We start from the raw sequence: 10,346 nt of genomic DNA on the forward strand, positions 1-10,346 counted from the left end.
GCTCGACACGTTTTCGGGTACGTCTCCCGTCTGTCATGAGCGGTCGAAGGTGTCCACATACGCATACGATAGCACGTATTTCCTTTCTTAGGTTAACAGCAAAGTGGTTCAAGCTAGCTATAGCCTTAAGCTGTATGCTGTATCACGATTCGTGAACGGGTATGAGAGAGAGAAACTGCGTAAATCCCACTACTTGTCACTGGTTCACTGAAATGAGGGCCAATACTATCGTAACGAAATGAATATGTGCCACTGACCGGCCTATCGAAAACCCTCACAACAAAAACATAAAAAACAAACAAACAGGTATACACATTATTATAGCCTGCGCAGGGCTTCCCTTAAAGAAGGAAAGGGGGAAAGTGAAGGTCCCCTTTATTTTTGCGCCTTAGGTGAAGGTTCATCACAGCGTCCCATATCCTCATTCAGTCAATGCATGGGGAAGAGTTTGATCCCCCTCACCCCTTTTGGTGAATAGGGGAGGCCAGAAGCCTCCGTGCTTTCACGCCACACGGTTTGCCGTGTGGCGTGAACAAACTTTCATCTCGAAGAGCCGTCACGCGCCAACTTCCAACAAGTTTTCCTCTTCTTCTTCTAATCCACCAGCTGTGCGGTGACTCAACCTGGTGGCATGTTGCGCAAATTGCGCCCTTTATTTTTTTTTTTTTCATTTATGTATAACAGGAAGAGGAGGACCTTGAGGTCGTCCAAATCTGACCCCTATACCCCCTTCCAAGTAAAAAAAAACCTCGCGACGCACCAGGATTTTGGGCGCGAAAACGTTTATGTAGCGACAAGCTTTATGACGCGCGCGCCAAAAGTGATGCGGTGATCTTCAGCTTGTTAACCATACGTAATGAATGAATGAATGGATTCAATAAATGAATAAACTGTTATCAAAATAATTGTTCATTATTCAATTATTGCACGGACTAACAAATGTGTTGAATTATGTTTCAATGATTTAGTGATCCATTAATTATGAATTAATGAGTGAATGAATACGACTGAATGAATGAATGAATGAATGAAGACGACGACAGTGCACACATGGTCTTGGGGGAGTTGGGGGGGGGGGGGGTGAGCAATTTTTTTTTATATAGATTCACTTGCTTTCTTCCACCGCCTCACTCTCCTTCGCTTCTTTATCAGCTTTCGCTTCTTTCTGAACCTTCAATTTGCCTTTCCTTCTCGTCGATCTTTTTTCCTTTGGCTCTGGCAACGACTCGTCTTGGCTGTCGGATTTTACCTGCATAAAAAAAAAAAAAACACGCGCGAATGATTGGCATTTGCCGGCGTTAACTTCGCACAGCTGTCACCGCACGCACCTTTCACGTGAGTGACGTCACAGACGTTCTCTGCGCTGGCTACCCCAAGATGGCGGCAATCGTGACCTTCTATCTCATCAGAAGCATTATTAATGAAAAGTAACAGACAATGATACCACGGAAAGTATAGGGTATAAGGGTGTATATAGGGTATATTGATTGTAATGTAAATGTGAAGACATAAAAGTGCACGGAAATATAACGGTTGCAGGTCGCAGCGTGTTTGCCAACAGCAAGTTACTTTTTCGTCCATTTTTTTCTTCACGATTACATTTCTCCTATCATTTGCATGAAGCCTACGAAAGAGTATGGTAATTATTTGGCGCCGCATACCATACAGGCATACTGCAGGTGAAATACTTCTATGCGAAATAAGCAGCTGGCGTCACGCTTGAATACGCGCAGTAAGTGCAACTTTTCCTTGGCTAACATATAGCCTTTCCTGTTGATTGCAGGTATGCATTGGCGGCGTGGCTCGACGTTTTAGGTGTGAATACACTTTATAAGCGACCCCAAACCATCCACCGCCGTCGGCGGCGTCCGCAGTCTTCTCTCTATCTTTAAAAGAAAGAGGACTTGGCGGGCCGCAGCGCGACGCTCTACCGAATAAGCCACGGACGCGACGCTGATATCGGTGTCAGTAACGCGCCTTATACCCCCCCCCCCCCTCCTTCGCTCGCTCCTCCGCTCTCCTCGCTCGCTGCAGCTGCGCGCGCACTCTCTCTCTCGCGCGCGCCCGCCTTCTCTCTCAGTCTCCCGTCGAGAGCGGGTCGTGAGGGGGAGTAAAGTTAAAATCCGTTGGCATTCGCCAGTGAGTTAACGTAAACTTCCCCGTGTGATCAAATTGCGATTCCCAGGAACCATTACACCATAAAGGCACCATAGTGCGATTAATAAATATAATAGTGCGAATTAATAAATACCCCTCATAGCATCACCCCGTGTATTCGCACTTAACCATGTTCACCCTCGGGGAAATGCTTGGGAGTTTTTCGTTGTGGCTGGAAGTCTGCGCAATCTGAAAACAACGCACCAGGAACGACTCCCGCGACATGTTCTGATCTTCACAGCGCTGAGCATATATACCTTCCTCTTGCGCCGATTGTTTTCGCATCCAAAGGCGGCGCAGCGGTGCCCGGACGAGTTCTTGAAAGCGGGAGCAGCGTGAATAGGCGGCGCTTTATTGTACTTCAAAGTGCCGGAGACGCTATTGTACTTCAAAGTGCCGCAGTGCGGAACAAAATGGCCGTCTGGGTGCGAGAGTATGCGCTAGGAGCATAGGCACCTGGGTGCGAGATAGCCCTGCTCTGGTCTATTATAGCGATAGTACGTGTTCACGATGTCGCTCCTGCTCGGTCCTGTGGCACGTCGTATCCTGTCCTATAGGTGTCCTATCATTCGCATGCGACCGGTGCTTCGTTACGAGGGTGGGGGAGGGAAGCTTTACTTGACCATGCTTCTTGCCCCCCCCCCCCCCCTCCCTGCCAGCGTCCGTCGAGTCCGAAAGGCGAGTCCCGCACTCGTCCTTCCCTATTTTATGTGAGCTGTGTCTGTTTATTGTGCCGGTCAATTTAGTAATGGTAATAGCCCGATCCCACACTGTACCATAGTTATAACGCGAGAGCGGAACGACGACGCAGGGACAAGAAGGACTCGAAGGACTTCTTCTTGTCTCTGCGTCGTCGTTCTGTTCTCACGCTATAACTATCGTCATGTCATACCAACTAGCCCAAGCTGCCACACTTCTAACCCACACTGTACTTCCGAAAGAAAGCCAGCTCCGCGACATGAAAAATAATGCTATGACGTGCTTCTCACGAAGGCCTGCCATTGGTCCCCGCATTGGCGTAGCCAGGGGGCGCCTCATCGGGCCCTTCCCCCCTCCCAGAATTTTTTTCGCCATGCCATACAGAATGAAAAATGACCATTTCGATTAGAACCCCCCTCCCTCCCCCCTTACGGCAAAAATTATCTGGATACGCGGGATGCATAGCCCTGTGCATTAACAGGTAGCGTGAAAATTTGATAAGTAACGGTGTGGCGCAGAATTAGCCCTCCCTTGTATGACTAGAGGGGCGTTCGCCCACCCTCCCCTTTCCCCTCCTTGTCTCTTTCCGCAATGTGTACGTCTATGAGTCCTATCGACACGGATACCAGTCCATGCATTCGTTACCTCATTGCGCGGGCGGCGCACTGCAGAGGGCGCCTCTTCCGCTGTTGCACGGGGCTCAGCTGAGGCGCCCTGAGCTCCTCGCTAAGGCGCATCGTGTGCAGCAGTGGCACGAAGGACTGGCACACGCCCGAGTCGCGCGCGTACTGCCGGTAGTAGCAGCTAAGCGGCGGACACCGGTACAGGCTACCCGACCCTGCCTGGCCCCGAAACCACCGGCGCTGAAGGGCACCGCAAGAGGCCTCCGAGATCCCCGTGGGGCCATAGTAACGGCGCTTAAGAAAGAAAAAAAAGAACAAAAAGAGGTGGGAAGTCTGAAGTTAGGGAATGGTAGCAGTCGAATGTTCTTCTGTATATGCTGTGCAAGTTGATATGAACTCCAGACAGAACATTTCATGGCCAGGCCCACGTAAGCGCTGCAGCGCGTCAGGACATGGCTTTATTGACGCGGCGTCGCTCCCTGGCCTGACCACACGAACCCATCGCGGCGCGTCAGCGCGTGCCTTTTTGATGCGGCGCCACCACCAACTCTCTCTCTCACATGGCATGCAACTCCGCGTAGCCAGGCACCCTCCTCCTCCTCCAAAAAGAGAGGGTGCGGCGCCGCGTCACAAAGCCTCGCGCTGACGCGCTGCAATAAACGCGTGTGGTCAGGCCTTTATGGAGAGCGACGGGGCACACTTCGTGTAGCCGCATGCCCTCTTCTCTAACCACACGTACGCACACCACCACCTCTCTCTCACATGGCATGCAGCTTAGCGTAGTCACGCGCCCTCCTCTTCCTCCTCCTCCAAAAAGAGAGGGTGCGGCGCCGCGTCACAAGGCCTGGCGCTGACGCGCTGCAATAAACGCGTGTGGTCAGGCCTTTATGGAGAGCGACGAGCGCACACTTTGTGTAGCTGCATGCTCTCTCTCTCTCTCTATCTAACCACACGTACGCATGTGTCAGCGCGCGGCTTTTCGACGCGGTGCCCTCTCCCTAAGGAGAGAGACGGAGTGCGGCTCCGCGAAGCTACGTGCCTTCTCTATCAATAGGGAGAGGGCACGGCGTGGCGTCACAAAAGCTACGCGCTGCAACGCGTATATACGTGTCGTCAAGCCCTTCGAAAACGCGTTCGGTGAAATGCATATATGCTACAACTCCGCACGGGGGCGCTTTCTGGTTTAAAGAAAATCTTAACTTGAGCTTGTCGGCATGACGTCATTACCAGCGAAGCCATCCGTTCTGTCATTCCTGTCCCCCCATCATATTCCGCGCTTCTTCCCATACAAAATTATCAAAGCTGCTCCCCTAACCAATTTTTTGCCTGCGAAAATAAACGTTTCTTTAATTCGATTCCCGTAAGACAGAGTAACTAACTGGATTCCTAGAGAAGGAAAGCGGGTTAGGGGGAGACAGAAGGTTAGGTGGGCAGATGAAATTAAGAAGTTTGCGGGTATAAATTGGCAGCAGCAAGCACAGGACCGGGTTAACTTGCGGAGCATGGGAGAGGGCTTTGTCCTGCAGTGGACGTAGCCAGGCTGATGATGATGATGAAGACATGAACCAGTGTTGCACCTTTCGAAACAAATGGTGTGGCTCAGAGGTCACGATTAATTGCTGCACCAGTGAAACAAATGGCAATGAGCAGCATTTCGTGAACTGGTTCATGTGGTGCAGGTGAATGGAACAGACCCCCTTTTATTAAAAATTAGGGCGCCAATTAATTGTAACCCGCGCATTTACTCAGTCAAACCTGCCACATCAATAGCTAAAGTGCGGGGTTACGACCATGTAGGCTTTGGACAACGATAGCGGCATAGGACCCCTGATCTTGTATTCCAATAACTGTTCACTAAGCTCCTTCACTCCTGGAAATCCGAGGACCAAGGACAGGCTGTCACGTCTTCATGTACATTTTTATCGATTGCGAAGGTTGTTTTCTTTGAGACTCAAAAAATGGGTGGATAGGGGGGGGGGGGGCGAGGGCTGCAGCGAACCTTGCCTGCTCCCCTCCCCCTTTTCTAATGGAAAAACCATGCGCATGCTTGCCCTCACGGTTCCAAAAACCCGGAATTTCGAAAAATGCAGTGCTCTAGGGACAAGCTAAAGGTTTCTATCACTGGCTCACGCAGTAAAGTCAAGTAAGCGTATGCTATAGGTATTGCACGTACGCTCTCCTTGGATTTATCCATGGATTTGTCTTTGGCTGCTGCCGATGGGCCGCTTTCGTCCTTGGCGTAGCGAGCCCGCCCCCTCTTGAGCTTCTGGCACTTGTCAGCCTCCTCCGTGACCTGCACGGACATCGAGCGTACATAGTGTCCCCTTTTTTGGTAAATTAACACAGAAATAAATTGAGAAAGTTGTGGGTGTTCGATGACTTCAGTCGCACATTACAGAGTCCATCGCAATCGCTGACCCACGCTTGTGAAAGTAACACAACATGAATGAATCCTACGTAAGTGCGAGAGTCGCGACTGATAGGCACACGTCCAGTCAGGGGCGCAGTCAGAAACTATGGCTTATTATAAGAGGGTAATATCTAGGGACATTAAGGATGGGGGGGGGGGGGAAGGTCAACGCTCGTGCCCTTTGTGTAGATTCGAGCGTGTCACGTACGCGCTGTAGAGAACATGAGCTCTAAACTGAAAGCATATGAATGCGCATTTGCCTGCGCATCGTGAAATTTGCACGCGCGCTCCAATATTTCGGAAGTTCGAGATGTTGGATAGAAGCGAAGACAACTGCTCCGGAAACCGTGGCAGTTTTTTTTTTTTTAATGTTTCCTCACGAGGAACTGATGGCGTGCGCGATGCATCCGTTGCTCTCACAGAAGCTGGAAAGAGTTTCTTGAACGACCTGCTAAGTAATTAGGTCCCGGGACAGTGTGACTATATCCAGAGTGTATGCGCGAAAACGGGCTTAATTAATTGACGTGCGACAAATATACCAAATATACCAAATATACCAAGTTATATATATATATATATATATATATATGGAAAATGTGAGAACTTTGGGGAGGGGGGTGAACACCATTTATGAGGGGTGGGGAGCTCGTGCACAAATGCATACAATGTACAATTAAGGTTGCTTAAAACAAAATTGGAGTAACTCAGCATGACCGGACATGGTACATCGAAGCATTAAGGGCATCGTGATCCTTGGCGCGTTAACTTTAAAGGTTTTATGGTAGACGTGACGCCGGTGACACTGTCGGTACCAATGCCACACTAACTGACGATTGTAGTGCTTTACGGCGCAAGGGCCATTTGATAGACAAAGAGAGCACGCAAACTCGGAAACCCGCACGCGCTCTGTAAGAGCGTTCTGTTCGCTTCTACGGTGCATATAGTCTCCGATCCGACATATTGAGATATTCCGCAGCTGCTTCATTTCGGACAAATTCGTGGCACCGCCGTACAGCCGCATGGACAAATGGGAGCTCCGATTGGTCCCGGTGGCTGTTACGGTATTTCCGATTGGTCCAAAATGAGGCCATTGTGGATTGGGCCATACGCCGGCGGATTTCTACTGATAGACCTATACCTAATAAAATGCATATGGAACGCTTCTATACCTTACCAGCGACGTTATGACGAGAGAGAGGGCGCACGGCTACACGAAACTGCGCGCCCTCTATTTCCACAAGAAGAGGGCGCGGCGCCGAGTCTACAAGCCGAAACGCGTGAATGGGGTCGGGCCTTTACTGCAGATTCGCTCGCAGGATTTCAAGCTGGACGGTTGTGCCCTCGCGATCTCCGACGCCAGCGTAGCTTCCGCCGACTGGTTCGCCCTCCGCGGTCTCCTGACGCCGTGCAGCTCTCGCATTGTGGCGCTCCGCCCTTGGACTGCTTCGACCGGATCCCCACTTTCCTATCTCCTTCTTTTTTCCGTCGCTTGCCTGTCTATTTCTTCATCTATTTTCCTTCTATTCTTTTTATCCTTCCTTCCCCCCACCCCCTATAAGGCACTGCGCCGTGTCGCCTGAAGGCAGACAGAAATTAGGTGCCTTTTTCCTCTTCCTTCTAACCACTACCACCACCACCACCACTGCCGTCATTTATCACCCTTTTGATGGATAGGGTTAGCTCTTCCTCTTGGTACCTTGGCACGGGAGATATGAAGGCTCACGCGCAATGGTAATCGCGCGATAGCCATAGTATCTTGGGCGTCCCTGCTTGGACAGTGCGTTTTCGTGGAGGGCAGGAAGGGTCGTGCATCTTACCACAGCTCAAAGGAGATAATGGCGGCACCAAGAAAGCCGTCGTTGAAAAAGTGCTTTCACTAACGGCTCCGTGGGTGCCGCCATAATCTTCTCTGGGCTGCGCTAAATAGGCCTGACCTCCCCGACCTCCCTCTTCGACAATACACTACCGAGACCTGGACGTCAGCCTTTGTACCAGTGCGCGCAGCCCAGCATGGCGATGTTAATTTTCCAGCTATTGATTGATATGTGGGGTTTAACGTCCCAAAACCACAATATGATTATGAGAGACGCCGTAGTGGAGGGCTCCGGAAATTTCGACCACCTGGGGTTCTTTAACGTGCACCCAAATCTGAGCACACGGGCCTAACACATTTTCGCCTCCAACGGAAATGCAGCCACCGCAGCCGGGATTTGAACCCGCGACCTGCGGGTCCGCAGCCGAGTACCTTAGCCACTAGACCACCACGGCGGGGTAATCTTCCAGCCATGGGAATAGGGAGCAGTGCCCACCTTTTGAAACCAATCGGGCATCACGCGGTCCCGGTACTTCTGGACGGACTGGCGGATGCACACCGGATTTGGCGGCGAGCTCGGGATGTGCGGCACCTGTTCGGTGGCCGGCTGCCGGATGTCGTTGTACGTCGTCTTCTCGCGCCGCGGCAGGGGCATGGTGTCACCCTCGCTTATTCACCCGCCACGACGCAGAAGTGCCACTTTTGCTGCCAATCAATGCAGGGGTGTGGCCCTGGGCTCTTCGGGGTCGTCTTCGTGGCGACTTTTTTTTCTGGCTTTTAGCTCTGAACGAAAAGAAAAAACACACGTGAGGCAGTTGGTAAGGATTCATGGTAAAAAACGGTAGGCGTGTGCATACACGAACATAGTGCGCACATTGTGTTGTCAGACGGCATTTATAGCGTGCTATCTTTTTTGTGTGTGCGGTTAAAAAAAGTTGATGCAAAAGTTCATCTGGTCATGCACAGGCACGCAGCGTTACCTACCAGTCAAATGTAAATGCAGCGCTAACTGTCAAGCACAGATGGGGGTCTATAGACCATTTCACAGAAGGTTCTCTGGGCGCCGCCATAACTGACTTTGGGCTGCGGTGAATAGTTGAGCGCCTCGCAAAATGCACTGCCGAGGCAGTCAGGTCAGTCTTGTACCCTTATGCCCCATCCCAGAATGAAGGCGTTTTATCTCGCCTTTGAAAATGTCTGTAGTGAAAGATAATCAGTCAGGGATTTTGTTTCTTCTTTATGCAAGTTAATCGACGGCTGGCTCGCGCATGCGCTATCAATATGCCATGCCTCTGTACCATCAGGCGCGTGTCTTCAATTTGTGCCTGTGCAGAGTTACTCGTTCATCAAATCTTGGCGTGCATTTACACTATCGTCAATGTAAACATAGATTAGACGGTAAGGCTCTGCTTAACGACATCTGCTTCATTTATCCCTATGTATCTCCCTTTTTAAAGAAGAGGAGGATCTTCTCCTTTCTGGGCTTTTATACGGGAGCGCAAAAGCTGACGCTACGCCTTCAGCCCTGCTTTCTTTTTTGGGGGGGGAGAGGGGCGGGTCACGCATGTTAGCAATACCCCAGAGGGGCTTATGGCGGCGTCCAGAGAGCTTTCAATAAAGATGTTTCTTCGGGAACCTGCTATAGTAGGTTCCCGGAGAAAGCGCACTAGGCGTCACACGTCAGAAGATTGGAACCCGCACAGATCCCACTCTTCCATCGTGCAGATTCCACAAGAATGGGACCTTCACAGTGGAAGATAACAATAACCCCCTACGTTCCGCTGACAAGGCATGGAAGCACGACATTTTCCTAAAATCATCCTTACGCAGAAGACACCGACGCACCACTCTTGAAGGACACACCGTGCTATCCGGCTTCAGGATGATGGGCAGTCGTGGATTGACGTGTTAGCGGGCGCGAATTTGTCCCGCCCGAGAAACTTTAGACTCGCGGCGGTTCTTCGGAGAAATTTAATTAAGCCTGCTGACTTGCCTTGTGGAGGGGGACCGCAGCCCCGAATTTTGCGAGGGAGCCGAATACAATCCCCTGGCCGGGGTCTGAAATCCTCTTCTTCTTCTCTTGCTTGTCGCTTAATCCGAGGTACTCACCCACTATGCACTCTTAAAGGTCCTATGACAACAGAGGGGCTTTGCCTTTGTCCCGACGTGGGAGCAGCCAGCATCCGCCTTGGACTAATCCCCAGGACCAAAATAAACCTATTCATACCATACTATACCGTAACCAATTTTAAATGCGGAGCATTTGACTCTAGTCGCAAATCCGACGTCGGTACACCCACTGCGCGTCTCGTGCAAACTCCCCCCCCCTTCCCCCCCCCCCCCCCCCCCGTCTCGCGAGGCCGACGCAGGCAACGTCTGCTAGTAAAAACCGACTTCTCGAGCTGAAGAACCGTTCACTGGCCACCCCAACTGGTTCTAGTAACGTTGGGCCACCCCGTATATCACGGTATATGTAGGCACTGGATTGCGCGTTGGGAATCCAGTCAAGGGCGTCTTTACTTGGCTTTCGCTCAATCGACTTGACGCTTCGTTTGATCCGAGTAGATACGATGGAAACTAGTTGAAGGCGACGAAGCTTTTCCATCATTCCATAAATAAGAATAATAAAGACGAAACAACAATT

At 50.9% G+C, this 10,346-nt stretch overlaps 1 protein-coding gene across 5 annotated transcripts; it reads right to left on the reverse strand.

Moving 5' to 3' along the window:
* Window positions 1-1,074: 1,074 nt before the first annotated feature.
* Window positions 1,075-10,001, reverse strand: LOC142771275 (uncharacterized). 5 transcript variants are annotated; one of them, XM_075872750.1, is made up of 5 exons: window positions 9,696-10,001; window positions 8,199-8,485; window positions 5,653-5,772; window positions 3,502-3,773; window positions 1,075-1,249 (listed from the first exon to the last, which is right to left on the reverse strand). In XM_075872750.1, exons 2-5 carry the CDS (start codon window positions 8,355-8,357, stop codon window positions 1,246-1,248), a joined length of 555 nt encoding a protein of 184 aa, XP_075728865.1. In that variant the 5' UTR covers window positions 8,358-8,485; window positions 9,696-10,001; the 3' UTR covers window positions 1,075-1,245. The 5 variants fall into 5 exon arrangements, with proteins under 5 accessions (XP_075728865.1, XP_075728864.1, XP_075728863.1 ...); XM_075872749.1 differs by having other exon boundaries at window positions 9,566-10,001; XM_075872748.1 differs by having other exon boundaries at window positions 9,548-10,001.
* Between the last annotated feature and the right edge of the window lie 345 nt (window positions 10,002-10,346).

This window comes from Rhipicephalus microplus, chromosome 9 (genome assembly GCF_043290135.1).
Source record: "Rhipicephalus microplus isolate Deutch F79 chromosome 9, USDA_Rmic, whole genome shotgun sequence".
Lineage (NCBI taxonomy): Eukaryota > Metazoa > Arthropoda > Arachnida > Ixodida > Ixodidae > Rhipicephalus > Rhipicephalus microplus.

What these genes read in the sequence shown, in the direction of transcription:
- LOC142771275 (XM_075872750.1), bottom strand. Translation starts at nt 8,357, where the DNA reads ATGCCCCTGCCGCGGCGCGAGAAGACGACGTACAACGACATCCGGCAG. An exon ending in TGCCCGATTGGTTTCAAAAG is followed by an intron (nt 5,773 to 8,198) that starts GTGGGCACTGCT and finishes ATGTCCGTGCAG; the next exon opens with GTCACGGAGGAGGCTGACAA. An exon ending in TGGATAAATCCAAGGAGAGC is followed by an intron (nt 3,774 to 5,652) that starts GTACGTGCAATA and finishes TTCTTTCTTAAG; the next exon opens with CGCCGTTACTATGGCCCCAC.